This window comes from Hoplias malabaricus, chromosome 16, assembly GCF_029633855.1.
Source record: "Hoplias malabaricus isolate fHopMal1 chromosome 16, fHopMal1.hap1, whole genome shotgun sequence".
Classification (NCBI taxonomy): Eukaryota; Metazoa; Chordata; class Actinopteri; order Characiformes; family Erythrinidae; genus Hoplias; species Hoplias malabaricus.
The window spans coordinates 21,679,764-21,703,220 of NC_089815.1; the positions used below are offsets into that span (position 1 = coordinate 21,679,764).

At 41.7% G+C, this 23,457-nt stretch overlaps 1 protein-coding gene across 1 annotated transcript; it reads right to left on the reverse strand.

Annotated features, from left to right (window-relative positions):
• Positions 1 to 1,541: 1,541 nt before the first annotated feature.
• onecut3a (one cut homeobox 3a) lies at positions 1,542 to 22,678 on the reverse strand. Its single transcript, XM_066648302.1, has 2 exons — positions 21,712 to 22,678; positions 1,542 to 1,840 (listed from the first exon to the last, which is right to left on the reverse strand). The coding sequence occupies exons 1-2, from the start codon at positions 22,676 to 22,678 to the stop codon at positions 1,542 to 1,544; spliced, it is 1,266 nt and encodes a 421-aa protein (XP_066504399.1).
• Positions 22,679 to 23,457: the final 779 nt, after the last annotated feature.

Here is a 23,457-nt window from a genome sequence, read left to right on the forward strand (position 1 = left end):
CCCGCATCAATATTACAAAGTTTGAAGAGAGGGGGAATGGATTTGTTGAGGATGGGGGGGTATGGGGCTTGAGAATATGGGGGAGAGAGGTAGAGAAATAAAGCTGGACTGGCACAGTCTTTTGTAGCTATAGCTATATTGGAGTTATTCAGTGATTGATTCTGCAAATTAGGGTTATATTTTTTTAAATAAATAGTACATTAAAAGAAGAAAGAAAGCAAAAAGTGTGTATTCTAATCTTGCTGATTGTTGACTTTGTTGCAGAAGGTACTAGCTGAGAAGGTCGGGGAGTGTAGAAAGGAGTTCCTCACATTGTATTAAGGCAAATATCATTGGCACTCGTTTGTCTGGTAACATTTAACTGTCCTAGTTTACCACACACTTCATTATTCAGGTAAACTCTGCAGGAGATTTGATTTGTCAACAAGATTTTCAACTGTAGCTGCAGCAAGCCTCCGTACTCAGCTGTATTTACTGGGATTGCTTTTGGTAAATAAGCCTCAGCAGTGATTGACTTACAACTGAACATATTTATGGTTTGTGCGAACATTCTGTGTCATTAGTTTCGGAGATCCTACTCTGAGCTAAAACAAGCAAACAAACAAAACACCTTTAGATTCTTGCTGAATTTTTTTTTTTTTTTTTTTTTTTTTTTTTGGGGAGTGTCAAAGGTTTGGCTGCCTCTCTCCTAGAAATCAGGTTCTGGACAGTGATGCACCATTGTGACCAGCAGGTGGCACTGCAGTCCTGTGCAAACAGGAAAATGGCTGCAAGCTCTTTGTGCATTGTATGATTTCGTAGTCATGTGCTGATTAGAAATACAGAGACCTGGCTTGCCGGCAGGACACGGACAGGCATGTTCACCTCCTTCACGCGGGGAACACGTTTTCGGCTCGTAGACGACGCGGGCAAAAGTCCCTCTTCAGGCCTCCATCTCCATCTGTGCAAAAAAAAACTGAGATGGCAGACCTACGAGAGCTTCGCTGGGGAAAGTGCATTATGTTTCACCTTCAGTGGAGGTCAAGGCGTCTGCATCGATTCGTCTCTTTCATTAGCATAGCGTATGATCTGAGAGGTGCTATGGAACAGCCATTAGGTAATGGCGGCCGAGTACTGGAGAAGGACAGTTGGAAGAGCTGGCTTTCTTTAGAAAGCCCTGGATAGACAATAAGCCTTCTGTGCTGTGTATTGCTGCCCTTTTTTTCATGTCTAGTTTTGGCCTACTTGTCCACAAACTTGAGAAGCTAACATAGAAGAGGAGCTAGCCTACGCTAAGGGGGCACCACTTGAGTAGGGAGGCTACTTGAGGCTCCAGAACGCCTCGACAGGTAGACGTCAATCACCGTTTGTCCCCTAGTGCCAGTGTCCAGATTTCAGGCCTGGTTCCTAACAGTCCAGTTGAAGCGAAGAGATTGCATTGATGTAAAACGTTGCCGTCTGCGGCAGCGGTGAGATTGATTGGCACGCTAATCTGAGTGGCGTTTGAGTGGATCGGGACCTTACGGCCTCCAGGCTTCCTGAGGGGAGGAAGCCAGACCCCCTCAGGCCTTTGAGAAGGTGGGTGCGGATGTGCCCGGCTGCCCGGGGCTGTGACCGTGTTGGTGCTCTTCATGCCAGCGGTCGACGCAGCGGCGCCGTGCATTCATAAAGAAGTTGCTGACCGTGTTGAGCTCCAGACCCAGCTGCTGCGCGATGGTCACTTGCATCTCCTTGCTGGGCCTTTTGTTCTCCTTGAAGATGGCAATGAGTGTCCGCCGCTGGAGGTCAGTGAAGACCAGGCGCTGCTTTTTGGGCACAGAGTTGCGCTCTTTCAGCTGCTCCTGCTCCTTGCGCTTGCAGGCTGTGGAAGGAGAGAGTTAGAACTTTAATCAGGGCTGAAATTTTGAAGCAAACCAGACTGTAGCCCTAGAACATTCCCTCCAAATCCAAATACACTTAGACCCAATTCTGTCCAAACCCAGAGCTTAAGGTTGAGTAAAGCTTGACTTTACTTGACTTATTTCATAAGAGTGTCAAGTAATTACCAGACGTTTCAACATGCCTTTGGCTACAATAAACTACTTTCCTGCATCCGTTCACTGTTTAACTCATGTCCATTTTCAAAAACACATTGCCCTTGTGAAGTACAGTGCTGACACAAGACGTCAGGGAATAGAAGCAGGGAGGGAGAAAAGATCAGAGAAAAGAAGTGTAAAGAAGGCCAGGCCTAGTTTTGCCGGACGCCATCGGCCACATAGCGTTTATTTTAATTGGACCTTGCATACGGTCACGAGTACGGGGTTTTGCACAAAGACAGGTGAGGTTGACAAACGCATACCATTGTATATCTTCACACTACTTCCTTTACAATAATATTTCAAACAAAGGTAAACACACTTGAAAAGACATGACTTTGACCAACCTGAGATATATTTGCCATTGTTTGCTGTGGCAAGACCCACATTTCAACAAAGTCACTCAGCCAGTCAGTAAGTGAAAATGCCTCGTCTCATCCAGTCTGCTAGGCAGTCTGCAATTAAGGCCAAAATCTGGTAGATAATATTATCTCAGATACTTGAGAAACCTGTGTCTGATTCCACTCAAACCCACTGTGAATTCCTGGTTCCTGTTAGATTCAGGCAAATATAATACGCTGTAAGAAGAGTAGACAAGATAAAGAAGGTGTGGAGGAGATGGGAGGGGCAGGGTGTTGGCAGAGGGCAAAGGAGGGGATGTGTGAAGGGGAGGGTGGGGCGGAAGACAAAAGGAAAAACAGCAGAAAACTCATTAGCTCCTTTGTTTGCGTTCCGTAAGGCCCTGCACCCGTTTCGGCACCAGTTCCACAGATTAGCTGCTTGCGTTGAGTGGGATTTTTTTTCCGCCCTCTGCTGTTTGGCCGGGGATTAAAAGTGATTTAAGACAAATCCATTGTACCTCCCCAGAGGGCAAAAATCATCCCTTTTTAAAAGAGAGCAGACAGGGAGCTGGCCAGCGGTGAGCGCTTCAGACTGGTCGTTAGAGACACTGCTGTTTTGATTCAATATTAATGCAGTTTGGGCTCGCAGTGGGAGAGAGAGTGACTGGTGTATAAAAGCAGCCAAAGCAGGCGCTTTTGTGTGCATGTGTATGTGTGTATGCATGTGTGCGAGGGCGGGAGAAAAGCATAAGGGAGATATTGACCCGTGCTGCTTCTGTGTGCGGGTGGGGTATGGGGTTGGCGGGGGGTGATCCGGGGGGATTGAAGGCTGGATCTCCCTCCAGCAGGTTATACAGTCTGTGACTTCAAACGCAGGCCACTGGAGGGCTATCTGACGCTCTGAGAGTGAGGGGATATTTATAACTGCTTTTCGCCCCATCCACCCCAACCCCACCACATCCACACACACTCTCACTATATGAGCACAACAGCTCAGTACTTCAGCATCACATCGGAAGAGTCTGGATGCCTGTTTGACCAGAAGCGTATGGTTAGTAGAGTTGCTATGCTAACCATTATTTCTATTAACTATCAATCTATGGATTTGCATTTTGCAATTTTGCCTTTCACTTTTCTTTGGCTTCCTCACACTTTTCAATCAAAAAATGATGGCAGTTTCATAATGGATCAAACAAAAATGTCATAGCGCCCCCTATGCTTCCTGTACTGTACAGCAGTTTGTCAGATAGGCCAAAGATTATATACCAGATTATATACCAGTGTAGGCCCTATTTAACATAGTCAATATCATATAGTCCTGCTATAATTAGAAAGGATTTTCATAGACTTCTGTCCAAAGAAAACAGTATCTCCATTAGTGTGGATTTTAGTTTGCTACATCATTTGAAAACAGAGCAGCTGTCCCTCACACCGTGTGAAACTTTTATGATGAATGGACCAAGAGAAATCCAAAATAACTTGGAATAAAATCTTTTTAAGTGGATTTCCATAGAAATAGATACAGGGTGGCACGGTGTCGCAGCAGGTAGTGTTGCAGTCACACAGCTCCAGGGATCTGGGGTTGTGGGTTCAAGCCCCACTCCGGGTGCTCTGGTTTCCTCCCATGGTCCAAAAACACACGTTGGTAGGTGGATTGGCGAATCAAAATTATCCATAGGTGTGAGTGTGTGTCACTCTGTAAAGGAATGGCGCCCCCTCCAGGGTGAGTTCCCTCTTTGCACTCAGTGATTCCGGGTAGGCTCCGGACCCATCGCGACCCTGAACTGGATACGCAGTTACAGACAATGAATGAATGAAATACATGAGATACATGTTTGGTTTTTATACAGTGATGATATAGAAGCCTGTTTTTGTCATTTGAAAAATAAAAAAACTATTTAGTGTGTCATACCACCTAGATATAATTTATAAAATGTGGACAAGGACATGAGGGTTGTGCGTCTGTGAGGAGTGTTTTTCTTATTGGTGTGTTCTTCCCATGTCTGAATGGGTCTCCTCCAGGTGCTCCAGTTTCCTCCCAACGTCCAAAAAACACACGTTGGTAGGTGGATTGGCGACTCAAACGTGCACATTGGTGCATGTGTGTGAATGTGTGTCGGTTCTCCTCTGGACACACTGTGACCTTTAACTTAATAAGCGGTTACAGACAATGAATGAATGAATAAATAATTCTGACTTAATATTGAATATGAACAAGTTAGTATCCCATAATTTTACCTTATTATCAGATAATTTATTCAGCTTTTTATTGTATATAGAGAATTTTATATAAAATTATGTTCTCCATGTTTTATGAAATAATTATGGTGTTTTGTAATATCACGGACATTCCAGTGCTACTGTCGCGTGTTACCGGCCCTCTACGTCAATCTAATATCTGCTGAAACTTCTCTGCGGTCTCTCTCTCTCTCTCTCTCTCTCTCTCTCTCTCTCTCTCTCTGTGTGTATGTGTGTGAGAGAGTGAGCGTGCAGTGACTGGAGCCGAACTGAAGGTCCGTGTATCTAATTACAGTGAGTTGGAGTGCATTGATCACGTCACCTCTCACAGTCAAATCAGTTTACCACAGGCGTCTAACCTCCTGGACCACATCCATCATGTTCATATTCCTCATTGGCTTCACCGCTACACACACACACAACCTCCCCACTTAAATATTTACAGTCTCTGGAAATGTTACTGCAGCAATCATTCCTGCATTACATCACTTGTTGTTTCTTGCACTGTCTTTAAAACATGTTTACCAACCTTCAGTATCTTTTCCCTGAAAAATGAAATGGTGTTTTTCCAGCCTAATCTCTTATCTACAGCGTCCGCATGGTACCATTGATTTCCTTTGGGAAAATTAGTCCCATCTCTGACAGAGCAGATTGTATAGATTGGAACTTTAATTTGCAACCACCTTTGACTGAAGAATTCATGTTTGTGTTTTTGTAAAAAGCTTATTTTGCATAAATGTTAATTGACTCTGTGCAAGGACGAGCAGCAGAGTAGCGTCTGCATATGAGCCTAGGGTCACCATGCCTGTTAATCTAAAATACACAGTATTGTCCTCTGGGGGGGAGTTTTGCTGTGACACTTCCAAACATATATGTATATTCATTACCATGATGCACTTAATAAATACTGTATATGTGTACACAGTATATTCTATAAAGACCCCGATCAGCCATAAAGTTAACACCACCTCCTTGTCTCTACAATCATTGTCCATTTGTAGTTCTACAATTACAGAGTGTAGTCTATCTGCAGCTCTGCGTATTTTATTGTCTTTGCCCCATTTCACTGTTCTTCAATAGAACACTGCTGTGTCTGATCCATTCGCACCAATGCAGCATACACTAACACTCCACTACTACATCTATGTCTGTGCAGCGCTGAGGCTGATCCACCACCCAAATCATTCCTCCACTGTGCTGGACCTGATGGCATCCTGACCATCGAAGAGCTGGGTGAAACGAGCAAAAATGTATGCAGAGCCACATGTGGACTACAGTCTGTAATTGTAGAACTGCAAAGTATGGTCAGTAAAGGTGAGAATGGACAGTGAAGCTACAAACAAGTAGGTCTTCTTAATACTGAAGCTGATTGGTGTACACAGGTTAAATAGAGATAGATTGTAAATATGATGCAACAATGATGCTCTGCTCTAGAAAAACTAATGACATTAAGATCTTTTTCAGTGGTGGTGATAGGAAGCAGGGCGCATGATGTCGGCTTTGAAAACACAGCACCAATCAACATTAACACTATGTTCAAATGCACATTGCAGGTTATTAAAATGGAAAAAAGATCATTTCACTCTTATTTCACTCATGACGTGGGCATGTTAACAACGTAAACACTTGCTGTTCTCTGCAGGGGGTCTTTAAAACTTATCGTAAAGCAGTCATTCAGGCATCAGACAGTGTATTCCAAATTTTAGATTCTTCAAAGTGTTGCTTTGATGACAGCTTTGCACACACTCTGCGTTCTCTCAGTCAGCTTCAAGAGGTCGTCACCTGGACTGGTTTTCAGTGAACAGCTGTGGCCTCATCAAGGGTTAATTTGTAGAACTGCTCGCCTTCTTAATGTGTATGAGACCATAACTTGGGTTGTGCAGAGGTAGGGGCTGGTACACAGTTCTATACAAAGAACAGCCCTATACCACCAATGACTAATGAGGAGATGTATCCAAACTTTTGACTGGTACTGTGTGTATACTGTATACTGTGTGTGTGTGTGTGTGTGTGTGTGTATAAATATATGGTTAATACAGAAACCTATTGTTAATTTAACCATTTTATTACAGAAAAATGTGCTGAAATGTCTCTGCTATAGCGGGCTGTGACCGGCAGGTGTCGCTGCTGCTATTCCCAGGTGTGAAGGAGTGGATTTAGTGATCAATAGTGATCGAGCAGTGGGGAAGGGAGGCGTGATTACTGAGGCAGGAGCTGAGAGAGAAAGAGAAATCAATGAGGACAGACTCCAGAGCTGCAACACACACACACACACACACACACACACACACACACAGCTGTACAGACGAAGGAACACAACCCAGAAAAGAGGAATAATTTACCCATCAACGAATACACTGTTCATATGAAATGCATTCCACAGCGGAGGGCAACAATCAAGTGACTCACTGATTAAAATCACTGCAGGTTATAAATGTAAACACCTTTAACACATGCACAGCTAAAAAATATTTCTTTTTAAATATTGGAAAATATTATTCTGTGATGGAGTGGCTCCCTGTTAAATCTGAGAGGGCTCCAGACCCACCGCAACCCTGAGAAAGAATCAAAGAAAGAATGAATGAATAGAAATTTATCTTATCACTAAGCAGCTGGTAATTTAGAAGTAAATGAGCAATAATCATCAGATTCTACATACTTTTTTCCCTTCAAAATATAGGTTGACTTCATTGTTATTTTAATCTATATATAACGCTCTGTAATGAAACACGCTGTACATCTGTAGACATTCCCTATAACTAATGAACCCCAAGTGTCCACACACAGTTTATTTAGGATCACAAAATAAAAGCATATCACCAAATGAGAAATGCTTGTGAGCAGCTGCACATGAGCCTGCGGTCACCATGCCCAAAGCCGTGTGTGTAAAGGCCACAAACCAGATGTGCTGTTAGTTGAAATATATGCTTTATATTTTAGGTAAATGTAGCGGTATTAGAGATTAAAGGGGTCAGTTTATAAAAGAAATTTAAATATATTTAAGCTGTGGATATTGTATACTGATATTTGTACTGTAATATTACTATACCTGGAACACACAGATGAAGCCTGGATGGCCTGTTGTTTCTGTCCTCTTTGCTCTATCCCTGCAATAACCTATATGCTATAAGGCGTGAGGTTTGTGACCATGTTAAATGCCATTCTATACTCTCTGACACTAATTACTCCACTCCTTACATTTTAATATAATCAGGGCAGGTTGGTATGCTCCTAATATACTTGCAATTGGCAGGACTACTCTCTCATGGCTTTGTGTTGATTTGATCTGACACAGGTCTAATCCATGTGTCGTATTTATTTATTTTTTTATTCCTTCTTAAATCATTCCATCATTCTTTTTTTTTTTCCTTTGAGAAACTGGGTTCACTAGAAGGTTGCAACAAAGAATTTGTTTGAATACGACTGGCTGTGTTTGTGAAGAAAGAATATACAACATTGGCTTAAACATTTTTATAACCCAAGGGCATACTATTAGATCAAAGAAAAACATTCAGAAGTATTTTAGTTACTTTGCTGTATATAAATAAAGCCCCTGCTGTTGGTTTTCAAGCAAAGATGCTGTTGGTGTACTCGGAACAGACGGACCACCCCAATGTCCAAACTTTAACAGAACACTGGATGTGTTTGGAATTACTTGGATCTTGAGAAGAAGAAAGTGTAACCAATTTCTAAGACTGGAATTTATAGTGATGGAAAAACTATCATTGCATATTCTTTATTTATTATTAATTATCCTTTAAAGCTGAAAGCAAGACCAAAAGAAAGTAAATGCAAAGATTGGTCACATTGTACTGAAATATCTGATGTTATATTTAGTCATTCGTTCATTGTCTGTAACCGCTTATCCATTTCATGGCTGCAGTGGGTCAGAAGACCCGAAATCAGAGTGCAAGGTGGGAGTTGGCGCCAGTCCTTTGCAGAGACTGAGACGTTCACTCACACGTATGGAGAGTTTTGAGTAGCCACTCCACCTACCGAATGTGGTTTTGGAGCATGGGAGGAAAGCCAAGCACCCGGAGGAAACCCAAGGGGACACAGGGAGAACACACCAAACTCCTCACAGACAGTCACCTGGAACAGGGCTCGGACCCATATAAACAAGACTAATCGAGTCAAAATAAATAGTCAGTTGTTAAAACCATTTCTGCAATGTCCCCAACGTTCTCAGTTTGACCAGCAATTTGTTCATCATTTCCAATTTGAGTTCACTCACAAACCAAACCAAGATGGTCCATCTCATGACAAAGGCATAGATGCTGCTTCATTGTTGGCTTGTTTCTGATTAGTACCATGCAGTAGTTTATACATCCAAACACCATGGAAACACAACCCCATACAGCATCTGAACAATACCATGTCCTGATTTAATGACACACAAATTGATAGAAGCTCTTATAAACTGGATGATACTACTACTGTTATACACTGTTGATGTGTGGGCAGCCATCTTGGATTCTGAACTCTCGGCTAGTTAAAGTCCCTCTGATTTTCTCAGTATGAAATCTGACTTGTGGGGGTGTTCCTCTTGACATTTCCTACTTGGGTCTTTGAAATTCTGACATTTGACTTGGAACACAAACAGAACGCAGCATTAGTGTCGGCCAATGGTCATTAATTCCACTCCAAGGGAACCTCATGTCCAGCAAAGTGTCAAGACTTCCATGACACAACACAACTCATCCAGGTCAGTGGTTGATTTCCAAGCCTGTGAAACAGAGTACACCTCAGGAGGCAGGGAATTCCTGAAACTGTCTGGGAGACTGACAGGCTGAATAAACCAGTGCAGTCCCAGGAATACTGTTCGGAGTGTGTCCCAGAAGATAAAACCAGACTCCTATCTGGACACACTCAGCAGACTGTACATCTATTTATGGCAGTAATCTTTTATTTATAAATGAGAACAGAAACATATTGTAGCACAGCACTTAATTAGAACAAGTGCAATCCCCCAACTCCACAACATCTCTTGGCTAGAGAGAGAGAGGGGGAATGACAAGATCAGCTTCTCCCCAAGGCTCCAACCTTTTAACTCTCCAACAGCGCATTGAGAGTGCATTTCCAGAGCTGGATGAATGGACATGCAAATAATTAATTTTGATATGGAGATACAACAGATCAAAATGATTGGTTCCAGCAATTCCTCTGACCAGTGACAGAAAAGCACTGTCCGCTGTCACAAGAGACAAGAGACAGTCGTGGGGCACCAGGAGCCATTTGATACCTTCTAGTGTGAACATAGGTGTCACTTCCAACCTAAAAAAGCTAACTTAAAATTGAACTGTGTTGGTTGAGTGATTATTAGGTGTAAAAATAAGGTTTATAGTGTTTTATTGTGTGTGTGAAATGTATAATCTTAATTTAAAAATTAATTTCAAACATTCTCCTGTTCTTTTGTCGTTGTATGTTGTTAAAAATGACAGTGGCCGTTATATTAAACAAAAAAGTACCCAAATATTAAGTCATTTGAAAATTGCAAGTGAGAAGAATTTATTTGTCACTGCATTAAGGTTCCATCAAAGAAACAAGTGCCGCAAAAGCATGTGCATTGATTTGTTCTGTTGTTGGACATGATATGGTGTTGAAAATATGTGTGAGTGTAGGTTTAGTAGAATTAAAGATGGTGATTTCAATGTTAGAGGTTGTGAATGTAGTGTTTTTCCAGCTGAATGTTACACACAAATTCTCTTAAACATATTTGTACACTTAATATATTCATGTGAGAGTAAAATTGTGTGAATGTGTTTGCCAAACTATCCCTTTAAATTCCTCTGGGTGACTTTGCCATATGGGAATTCTGTGTTAAATATATTCTGAATGCTTCTTTAACCCATGACAGCCGTCTTTTACTGCAACACCTGGGGAGCTATGAACGTGACACAAAAGGTCACTGGCCATGACTAAACAGCTCTATAGGGACCGCTCCCACTACAAAACCCATACATGATATTAAACACCCTGCATAACCTGCTTACCTCTCTTCAGCTGAGTAGGAGGCTTAATCATATTCATAATTTCAGATTTCATAACAGCTTCTTCTTGCAGGCAGCATGCTTTGAATGTGGCTGAAACTCTTATTAATATGCATTCCTGTTCATCTCTAACTTTTATTTAAAAGCTCTGTACACGCTAGGTCCCAGAATCTGTGGGAAAACATCCAAAGTTTCCTAGAATTCTGAAGAATATGAATCACTGTAGAAATAACCATGCATTTTTATTTTTAAGCTTAATGTCCATAGCCTCAAACTGGAGCAGAAATGCTGATTGTTTTCTTTATACTTGATTGAACTCTGTACCTTTGGGATAAGGTGGAATGGTGTAGGTTATTCAGAACTAATCATCCGTCACTAATGCTCTCATGGCTGAGCGCCATCAGATCCTTACAGAAATGTTCCAACATCTTGCGTAAATCCTTCTCAGAAGAGCAGAAGCCATTAATGAAAAGAGGGGGGACAAAGGGGGGACAAACGTATTTTTAATGCCATTAATTTCAGAAGAAAGACTTTGGTTAAGACTGATAGTCATGAATCTAGTTGTGGTTCCTCAGGCAGCTGGACCACGGACCACAAGGAAGCCACAAAACACACTCTGATGGTCCTTTAGACAATACTGAGGGGCTGCCTGTGGTCTGTAATGGGCCCGGTGATTTTTTTTTTTTTTTTTTTAATGGGTGAAACAACAAGGACGCAGTGTCATTGACACAAAACACTGAACAGCTTTTGGCTCATGTTGTTAAACACAAGTGAGTAGGTTGGGCACACAGTGGCACAAGTGGCAACAATGTTACTGTCACACGGTTCCAGGGTCCTGAGGTTGTGGGGTTAATCATGACCTTGGGTTGCAGTCTGTGAAGAGTTTGGTGTGTTCTGTCTTTTGCTGCATGGGTTTCCTCCGGGTGCTCCAGTTTCCTCACACCAATCAGAGAAACAAATAGGTGGACTGGCTATGGGATATTACCCAGATGTAAGTGTGTGAGCGACTGGGTGAATGTGTGATGCCTGGGGATAAACTAGTGCCCTGTCCAGGTTGTGTTCCAAACCCACTGAACAGGATGAAGCAGTCACAAAATATGAATCAATGAATGTGTAAGTAATTAATAATTAACTTAATGAATTATCAGTATCCAATGTGTTAATATAGTAATGTTGCTTATATGTTTTATAAAGTGCAGCGGTGTTAAGGTGGATGAAGCAGGTTAAACTCCATATTTTGATACCATTTCTCCTGATTTCTGACTGTAGGAGCATTGGAGATTACATTAACACAGGCATCTTAGTCTGGACACTCCCCGGCGATGTATGCAGTGTGTTAGTATTTATGCTTTATCTTTCTCACTGCCATGAGGGGATACGGTTGTCTTAAGGTGATGCACCTGGTCCACAGCCTTTAAAAAGGTGCCATGTTTGATGTACATATGAGCTCATAAACCCAAAGATTCCCAGTGAACACTTCCCAGAGAGTAGAGACTGGAGACCTTGGACCTTGAGGTGTACAAGTGGTCAAAGGAATTGGTTAGAAAGTGCCACTTGTCACGTTCATGGCTACAAATAATCTTTCACAGGGTTTCCTGTCACTCTGTCACCTGCTAATTTGAGCACATGGTTATTAGTATAGCATGGTGTGCTAAAATGGTGATTATGAAAAAGATAGTTCCGGTCCTAAAATCTGATTGGCTGAGCCATGTTTGAATCCAATGTAAAATACACAATATGCACACACCTATGTCCACATCAACATGTCTGAATTCCATAATAAGACAAAAATCCTCCTAGGGTTTCTCCTAGTGTAATTAATATTTACAGCACAGTACTGTAATCAGTTGGAACGTGAATCTGAAAGAGTGAGCGTATAATATGCCTTTCTTTCTGGGTTCCCCACCACCCAGTGCAACATAAGCAAGCATGGGCATATGTGAAGTGGCTATTTCCTAACAACCGTTAAAGACCTGGATGACCAACAAAATGGTCACCGTCAGAAAAACAGTACCTAAAGCTTTCATCTTTGCAAGAAAATCAAGATCCAATCTTGCTTCAGATCCAAAAAAGTGAAATAAAAAAATCTCTAAAGGTTTCTGTCCATCCCTCCACCGTGACACGCCTCAGAAAACTGAGAAGTCATATTACTAAGGAAAAAAAATAAAAAAAGGAAATACATTTGCAAATGTTACACTTCAAGTCAAATTACTGACCAAACACTGATTGTTTCTTAGGACCCTGAATCACATCACACCTAGATTCACTTAAGGAGCAGTCACTAGATGCATGTTGGAACCTAACTATATTTTGAAGGTACTTTTGCAGCCTACATTTTCTTCAGCTGATCATTTTACAATCTGTTAATGACTCAACAGTCTAATTTTTATCTTTTGTCTTGTTTAATTTTATTGAACAGTGGTCATTGTTATCAGTGGAGCGCTAATCATCCAAAGGTCAATCCTTTGACAGGGTTCGTCTACTTTTGAGGAGTCAGCTGAAAAGTAAAAATTGGTGGAAAAGCAGGGAAAAAGCAAACATAAACACTAGACCTGAGAGATTTCCATAAGCAGCGGGTCAGCGTGCTATAAACTTACATCCCATTAATTTATAGTGTAGTGTGTGTTATCATATCACCATAAGCATGGTTATCATATGGATCGATATGCTGATAGAATGACAAAAGCTTAATGTAAATTAAGGGTAGTTTAGAGTGGTGCTATCTATGTGTAATCCATACATATCAATATTATACCTTCAATATGGAAAAAGCCAAGTTTATGATGTTGAAAACTCTACCTAGTCATGACTGTAGCTGATCTGATATATTGTAAGCCAGTAATATAAATTTGTAGTTTTATACTTTTTTGAAAATCACTTGAAAATACTAACTGCAATTTACATTGTGTGAAAATTTCAAGATAAATGAAGCATTCTTCTTCACAGTTCGAGTGTTTTTCACTTTTCCTGCAAATTTACAGTTTTTGAATATGAGGTTATGTTATGGCATGAATGATGGATATATATATAGAATACTGCAGGTAAATTAGGCAGATATACAAAGTTCAGTGATTTACAAGTAAAAGTACAAACAGCAGTCATAACCAGGTTGCTATGTAGCTCACTGAGTTCATTCTAAAACGGCGTACTTGAAAGGTTTACAACATATTCCTGAGACTAGCCCTTCATGCTTTTTCATGCTACTTTTGTCTAGCACTCAAAAATGCATCGATCAGCTATAGGTCGACTGAATGGTTTCATTCTCTTTGAAATGACGCAGAACCTACGCATGTGAGTTGGTGGTTTCATATTTGCGGATTATCATTTACAAAAGAGGTGTTTCATTGAAGCTAAAAAGGAAAATCCACTGACTTTTTTTCCCCCCAATAATTATGATTCAGTCTTTAAACAAAGGGGTAAACAAAGACATTCAAAGTGGTTGCATTGTAGAGAAATATCCACCCCATTCTGTTTTTTTACAAAGTTCATAATAAACAGGGGTCACAATATCTGCACAAATATATCTATTTTAGTAACCACCCAAAATGACCAGAACAACTAGCATTTTTTAAAGTTTTTTAAAAAGTGTTACATCAAATTTAGGGAACTATATTTTTTTGCTTTACCAAAAAATTAAATAAAAAAACCCAGCTCTCTTGCTTTACAAAAACATTTACTCTTCTCTCCACTGCAGATTTAATATAGACACACACACACACACAATCAAACATAATGTTAAAACTGCCTCTTGTTTCTACACCCACTGTATTTTTACAATTACAGACTGTGGTCCATATGTTGCTCTGCACATTTATGGGCTAATTTTACCTAATCCTCAAAGGTCAGGACCCCCATGGAGCTGGTTGTTTTTGTCTGGTGGACCATTCTCAGTTCTGCAGTGACACTGCCATGGTTGTGGTGTGGTTCTCTGTGTTGAACATAGATGTGAATCAGATATCTACATTGTAGTTGTAAAATCAGAGACAGTTGCTCATCTGTTGCTGCACAGTCCTCTAGTCCTTCATCAGTGGACACAGAACACTACTGGCAGAACATTTGTGAACTATTCTCAGTCCAGCCGTGACTGAAATGTTGAACAACTCCAGCAGTCCTGCTGTGTCTGATCCAGTTCTACACACACTAACATGTCACCATCACCTTGGTGTCACTGCAGTGCTGAGAATGTTCCAAATGTTTCCTGCCACGTGATGATCTGTTGGGGGTCTTGACCACTGAAGAACAGGGTGAAAGGGGGTTAACAAAGCATGCAGAACAACAGTTGGATCATAGACTGTAATTGTAGTATTACCATGTACATCTAAATATCTGTGATTACAAATGTACAAAGAGTGAAGTAATATGGTGTTGGCTTTATGGATGATGGGTTTTATTGTTGGCACAAATATTTCAGATATTAAGCAATATTTTAGGATGCGTTTCATGTACTAACATTCAGCGAGTTAGCTTTTAGAGCTGTGGACGTCTGGTTCCTATCACACCCACTCTGAACACTTCTGCTACACCGCTTTAACTGCTTGTCTAAGCCATTTTTATGGACAAATAAATGGGAAAACGTTTGAAAATGGACTGGAGGCTGCAGCTTGGATGATTCAAGCAAGTTAAGAGTCAGGGCTCTGATCAAACTAGTAAAAAGCCCCCCGCGTGATGACGCAACACGGTTTAACCCTTTGATGCTCTCCTTCTAGTCCGTTGCTCGCTTTATGATTTGATTTAAAGGTCACCCTCTCGCGCATCGATTCGTTTTGGCGGACGCACGGCGCATGGCGCGCTGGGATTGATCAGGAGTCCGAGCTCGAATAAGGCCCTGTTTTTTAGCCATTGTACAAGCAACAGTGCTCGGACCTTTGGGTTTGCATTTACCATAACGCCATCCCCTGCGGATTCGAACAGGCGACAGAGTGCAGATGTGCGCCCGCGAGCCAGCCTCTGGCCATGCACACCAATGAATTTAGACCTTCTGTATGATGCTTTTGTTCTCTCTCTCCCTGTCTCTCTCCAGCCCTCCCTCCCTCCGTTAAATTATAACCTATAAGTCCCGGTGTGGCTCAGCGATGGGGGAAGAAGAGGGGGTGCTCGCTTCTTCGGGTCAGCTTTGGTTACTGAAAGGGGAGAGGAGGAATGGAAATCAATACAAATTCACTGCTGGTTAAATATAGCCCACCCTAACAATGTAGGCACGGTGTATGGTGGGCGCATGTTTATGTGACCAACAAACACTCAGTCCCCTGGCGCTACTGAATCCAGCCGTGCACTGAGTTTGCTCTAACCACCAGATATAGTTCCCTATAAATATACCAGAGGATATATATACGTATGTTTGCCTTGTTCTAGTTTACAGCTATAGCAAACTGAGAACGTATCACGTCAAACGGCATGGAGACGGCCCTACGATGGTATGAGGATGCTTTAAAATGTCGGAATTTACTGAAACAAATCTTAATAGTAGTCAGTTCAAATAATAATTTCTAATTCCAACATTGTAGCTAGCGCTCTTGGATTTTACAAGTGTAATCATTTCTATTTCCCCCCGAAATGTCAATTTTGAGACACTAAGTTACTATTTCGAGATACTACCTCAGAGTTTTGAGACACCAAATGGCTATTTTGAGACAGTATATTAATATTTCGAGATATTAAATCATTATTTACACATTTAGAATTTAATTATTTCAAGATTAAACGTCGTTATTTCGACATAACCATTATTACCAGATTCTCGAAATTTCGAGACTGGACATGTATTAGGCCACAATATTGGCAAAGCTATTGCTACTAGAATCAACGAAGAAGAATTAACAACACAGGCCCAAACCACACATTACTGCACTGTATAGTCTACACTGTACTCATGAAGGCATTTCTAATTGTGCCGTACATTATAATGACGCACTATTGTTGTAGCTTTTGCCTATTTTTGACGCAACCAGAGAAAATCATCACATCCGGGAATTTTACCCAATTAGAAAATGTCCATTGTAACGCGGGAAAGTGTGTGTAATGAAAAAAGGTGACCATAGAGGATTTTATGACCAATTTGGACATATTTTAGGAAAGGCTGAGGCATATTTTCGACGTTTTACTGCTCATGTAAAAGGGAAAAGGTCCCTTCATGACGGTAGCACTCGGTCTCCATCAGCGCGTCCATATCTGCAGCCAGGCCATCCATCTCTCTGTCTATCAATTATTAAGGCGCATATCGATCAATGGCGCTGCTCCTGCCTAAATCAGGCTCCTAAATCAGCCTCAGGTCGGGGGCTCGAGAGGAAAACTTTCAGCAGATGATGAGGATTGGGATGATATTTTTTCGAGCCTGTTACATTGTGTACAAATCAACAGCGTGTCTTCTACATTTACGATTACGGTGTTCTGCAGGCACTCTCAACCAAAGTGATTCCAATTCAAATCAATTTTAATCATATGAGGTTTAACGTAGACTGGGAGTTTTGACAAATATGAGACGGTTTTCCTGCCCAAACTGGGAACTGAACCCAGGTCGTCAGCTCCTTATTCTGTTAATTTCACCTAAATGTAATCTTCCTTATTTAGACCCTACACTATACTCTCAATAATTCTCGATGGACGAATTAAAAACAACACCTCCATTTTTTCGCCCCAGATATTTGATTACAAGAGGGAACGCAGAAGGCACACAATACAATCAATGCACTCCCCCACCCCCCTTAATCTAAAAAGCCCATATCCAGAGAGAGGGAGAGAGAGAGAGTCTCCAACGGGAGAGAGTGCTGAACTGGAATAATTGATAGATGCACTGGCTATCTTTATCGATCACTCTATTGACCCGACCAAATACATTGAGATGGAGTGTGAAATTCTGCTGATCCGAATTGTTTTTCATACTTAATGCAATCTTTAAATGTCTCTCCTCTGCACACTGTCCCTTGCTTTAGGGCTCTGTTTTGTGCTTTAGACTCATTTCTCTTTCAAAATCACATTGTCTTTTGTAGAATAGCACGTTAACGTGGCGTAAATGGCGCTGTTTCCCGGACAACAGCGACAAACGTCTTTATTTTCTGTTTACGTCACAATGAAAAACGTATTAACGTTCACACAGGGTAAACGGGGCGTCGTTGGTTGAATATAAGTGGCGTTCTATTGGGGATTTTAAGCATTGTTTGAGTCTAAACGTCGTTGTTTCTGGGCTTAAGTGGTCTAAATAGACCGTAGGGAGCCACTGAAATTTCGACGGTCTGTTTTGCTTCAGTGCCATTGTATTATTCATATAATAAGTCAGTACATTAAGAAGGACTGTTTCATTAATTTGTCAGCATTTGTAAAACATCATTAATGAGATATAGATGAGGCACTCCGAGAGGTTTAAAATGAAAATGTCTTTACAGTGATAGGAACCAGGGGGTCATGTATGAGGCTTTGCTACTATCTACAACCATCAGGTATCTCACACTTCTGAGTTTATATGTCTGTGATATTGATATGGGTAAACGTCAATATATCTGGTCAAATGTAATTAGTAAATCTAGGTAATGTATGGAATTGTATATATTTCTCAACCAGGAATGGATCGAAAAAAACACCAAAGTATCAGCCACAATTCTGACTTCGCAGGTTTCTGTAAAATAAAATAATTTAGAATGTCTTTGTTGTTTATTGACATACTAACCGTTTGAATGTCTGAAACAGTATTGAATTAGCTTTTTATAAAATTGAATATTGTGGGGTTAAACACACATTTCTTTTATTATTATTATTATTATGATTATTATTATTAAGTAGTAGTATTTTAACCCAGTTCTGGTGTTCATTGTGGAACAATGGTACCTGCTCTCTCAGTCGCTGCTATTTTCGCATTAACCAGGCAAAACCACGCCATTGATTTTTGTGACTGTGATGAATTTGCAATAGTAATTTAAATGTATTGATTGACGTGGCCGAGCGAGTAGCAGGCCTGCTCTTAGCCTCAGACAGAAACACACACACCTTCAGCATTCAAAGCAAAACCACAGGTTTAAATGCACGGAATCAAATATGTCCAGCTCCAGATGTATGTATCCACATCCAGCACAGGATGCCTTTCCTCTTCAGTCTTTCAGTCCTTCATTCACAGCATTTGTTTGGGTTCCTTACGATTTTCTTACATTCGACTACTAAAATAATACAAACTAACACGAATTTGTCATGTCCCCCTCTCGGTGGAGCTCCGAATGAATGCAGACTCTGTTGCTAAAAAGGAGAGAGAGCTCGTCCTTATCTCCATCTCTTGAGCTCTTATAGCAAAGCCTTGATTTTAATGGAGTGCTAAAAAAATCTCGATGGACAATTAGCTTTAACTGCAATGGCACTTAAGGGGACCATTTAATAGTGTTTAAATCTTTATTTACCAGAACGCCCTTAAATGTGCAAAGGAACCATTTGCATTTCATTAAGTGGGGCATTGAGTGGAGCTGAAATACGCCGCTATCTACCGCTTAACGGAAGGGCTTCACCTGAAATACGACACGGCACGCGCCTCACCGGGAGAGCTCGAGCCAGAAAGAGCAGCCCTCGCGCAGGTGACCTGTCTGTTACAGAACACTCGCAGCTCGCGCGTTTGTGTTTGAACACGGTTATATTTGTAGTGGTAGAAGTTGCTTCAGTATCTATTATTATGGGATGGGTTATCCGTTCTGAGATATTATAAAGAAGAATGATAATTACGAATGCCGCTTTCCAGAACTGCAGTGTGGCCACTTTCACGTTGACTTTGCAAAACCAAAAACGATTCTCACTGTTTTTGCATTTTTAAAAAGATTAACCGTAGGCGACAAAATTCATGAACCGTCTCTGAAACTTCTTGTGTATGATGCCGCTATTTACACTTTAGCTCAAAGCTATAAGCGCTGGAAGCAGCCGAGTGTGTCATTTATCATTCATATTATTCCAATTTAATAAATCTGTCGTTTGTAAGGGTAAATATAAAGATTTTCATATTTCTCCTGATCCGTGCGAATGAAGTCATTTATGTAGTGAATGATGAAAATGAAGCATAGGGTTTCATCCTTTTCCTAGTCGTTTTTGTGCTGAGAAGTAACTGACTAAGCTGAGTTGAATTAAAGTACTTTAGGTTACAGTTTTTAACAGCAACTTCACTATAGGGTCTGAGTATGTGAACGTTGGATCCTTAACTCTATGCGAAAACAAAACAGGTGACGTCACAAACGAATGTATACGCGAGCTGAGCTAACAGCTATATCGACATTCACAGAATAACTCAGCGATAGAAAACAATGTTAAATAATTTAAGGAACTTTTCTACAGTGGATTGCCCTGAAGGAAGGTTTAGGATGTGTCTGGTTCTAAAACATGTAGGCCTATAGGCTAATATTGTTACATTTATTTTATTTGAGTTTTTTCCGTATTTAAAACAAATTAATCTCAGCTGAAACTATAATCAACACGTTTCTTAAGGTGTTCTCTGCTGAAGACCAGAAAACCAGATCAAAGGATGTTTTGTTGATTTATGAAATTTTGTATCACCTACAGGGAACACATTTCTGCACACTTAAAGGCAAATTACCATTTATCTGCTGAATTTAAAAGACGTATGACCTGTAAATAAAATTATTTAGGCTGTATTTTTTTTCCAAAATCTGAAAGGCAGGAAATAAGTTGAAATGTGCTGTACAGTGTAAAGGAATGTCAGGACAGGAAATGACAGGAATGTTTTATAAGTTAGGTTAATATTTTTTCACTCAGAAAGTGAACACAACACGTCAAATGTGGGAGTTTTTTATAACATCTCAAAAACATGTCAGATTTTCTGTGACGGGAAAATCCACGCACTGTTTTTTTTTTAATTAAAGAATTGTAAATTTAACATTGAAACAACTCTTTTTTTGTGACCAGTCTATTTAATATAATTTTATGAACGCCATAATAATTATTCAGGGCAGCACATCAAATTAAATTAAATAAATTTTCTGGGACATTGTGGAAAATACAATTTATGACTAGGTCTTAAATAACAAAGCTAATATTTTAATCTTTATTATTTTCGAAATCCTTGTTTTAATTTAAAACGCATCCAATTTTATTTGGAATGAATACAAAGAAAGCATTTGTTGTTGTTTTATTATTAAATTCTAATATTTTATTATTGTTCCTAATGTTGAATAATACCTAAATTCAATTGTAGGCATTTTCCTTAATTTAATCTAATTATTTTTCATTTAAAAATGAACAAAATATGTGATTTGAGCATAGGTCAAAACTTTACCACACGCATATGACGTCACAAAGGCGGGCTCAAAACTGGCGGTTTTAGAGATTAGATTCCATATAAGGACTTTATGGACAGGGTTTAAGCGAATGATTCTCAAATTCATATAGTGTTTACATCTTATTCAAACTGGTTTAGAAAACGGACGACAGATTTCAAAGATATAGCGCAAAAAGACAATTTAACACAAAAAAAGAATGTTTTTAGTTGTAGTTGGCTATTTGTGTTGATTTGTTTAAAGAATGCTTGCAATTTTACAAGAAAAAAAAGTGTTTCTCATGTAAAGGAGGCCTGGACAGTCCACAACCTTGTGATTAAGGGCCTTTGACTATATTGTTGTTTGCACTAAATAAGATACATTTGTCTCAGGTTTGTCCACATTTAAGCTTAACTCTACAAGAAACACAAGACTTTCTTCAAGAGTCAACTAAATCCTGACGGTCCACAATCAACCTGAATCCACTTTTACTGCTACCCACCTCAAGAGCAAGGCCTACACCCAACTCTTCCGAGCCCCCACAGTTAATTATTCTAACAACACAAGCAAGACTTGCCCTAAGTGCACACAACTCCATGCTCAAAAGTGGGGTAAACTGTACAGTAGAGAATAAAGTTCAGACAGTAGAGTATAATACTCCAACGTCACAACCACTGCCATTGCCCCAAGTCCATGCACCTCTGCAGCGACAGGGGTCCATCACAGTCCTCCAAGACCCTGCAATTATTGAATTATTGCATTTCTACAACAAATCAATACTTCTTAAAGTGCACGCGCATTCCTGACCCCTCTTGGTCAGGACCCCAGCTGTGTTTTTGTTGTGATGTCTACGAACCTGCGAGCCTGAGCGCGGACATGCGCTGGAACTCGGGCTCCTGCAGCCACTTCCACATCCTGCGGAAGGTCTCGCGGCCGGACTTGAGCTTGCTCCACGGCTTGGGGTTACGCAGCAGGTCGGAGAGCGTGCCCTGCGAGCGCGAGAGGATCCGCTGCGCGAAGATGGCCTGCGGGATGCTGTAACGCTTGAGCTCGGCCGTGATGCGCTGCGCCACCTCCTTAGTGTTGATTTCCTCGGCCGCGCCTCCTCCACCTCCACCCCCGCCGCCTCCTCCAGGGCCCCCGGCGCTTCCTCCGCCGCCGCCTACTCCTCCTCCCGCGTGCGGATGGTGCCCGTGATGGGGATGGTGCGGGTGGTGGTGGCCATGGTGATGGTGACCATGGTGATGGACGCCGTTGAGCGCGGCCATGTGCTCGTCCCCGCGGCCCAGCATCGCCTCGAAGCCGCCGGTCGAGAGGAGCTTGTCTCCGTAGGCGCTGAGCGGCTGCTGCGGCGCGCAGTGCAGCGGCGACAGCGACGGCCCCACGGCGCTCACGTCCTTGGCGTAATGGCCGTACAGGTCCCCGACGCTGGCCAGCGCGCGCTCGTCGCGCATGAGCGTGAAACTGCCGCTGACGTTGCCCGCGGAGAAGCGCTGGTGGTGCGCGTGGTGGTGCGGCTGGCTGTGGTTGTTGTGCTGGTGCGCGTGGTGGTGGTGGTGGTGGTATTTCTCCGACACCGTGGATATGGGCGGCAGGTGCTGCAGCGGCGTGAGTGTGGCGTACGTGCCGCTTAGGCTCATGCTCATGCTTGAGTCGCACGGCACGCTCATGCCGCCCGCGTACTGGGACAGGCTCCGGTGCGGCGGCGGCGGATGGTGAGGAGGCGCGCGCCCATGCGCCGAGCTCATCAGGTCTCCCGGCGGCGCGTGACCGTGAGAAACGGCCGCGTGCAGGTTCCCCATGTTCTCCATGGTGAGCTCCATGATGGAAAACGGGGAAGGACAGAGGGTTAGAAAGCCCTGTCTATCCTCCCTGCTTCTCTCTCTCTCTCTCTCTCTCTCTCTCTCTCTCTCTCTCCACTGCCCCCCTCGCGCTCCCCTTCAATTCTCTCTCTCTCTCTCTCTCTCTCTCTCTCTCTCTCTCTCTCTCTCTCTGTCCTCAAACCTTTCAATCCAGCATCCTTCCTTCCCTTTATGTGTTGCTGTGGTGTATCCAGGTGCCGCACGTGCTGGAGCGGCTCTCCGCTCTGGCCGCCCCTGCGCTCGCGCTCCGTCAACCGCACTCCTGCTGCTCGAGGCACGCTGCGCGCAGAAAAAAAGAGCTCGCGCGCGACGTGAAGGCTCAAGACTGTTCGTGTGTGTGTGTGTATGTGTGTGTGTGTGGGAGGGTGCGCGCGCGCGTGCTGACGACGTTTACGGACTGAGGTAGTCTGTGACGTCACATCCCTTGTCTACTCGCTCTGAAACGAGCTTATTATTATTATTATTATTATTATTATTATTATTATTATTATTATTATTACTTCCCTTAATATTGTAAAAAGCTGAGTATTAGGATGTGATTGGTTTGTATTTATTTTTAGGGCATTGCTCAAATATTGGTTATTAATGTGTTATCGATTAGTGTTAGTGATGTAAACTGATAATTAGAGATTTATTGATTAGAGATTTGTTGATATCTACTGGATATTTGTGTTTTATTGATGGGTGTTATTTATGTGTATTGATTATTAGCCTTTTATTGATTAACGTTATTGATGACT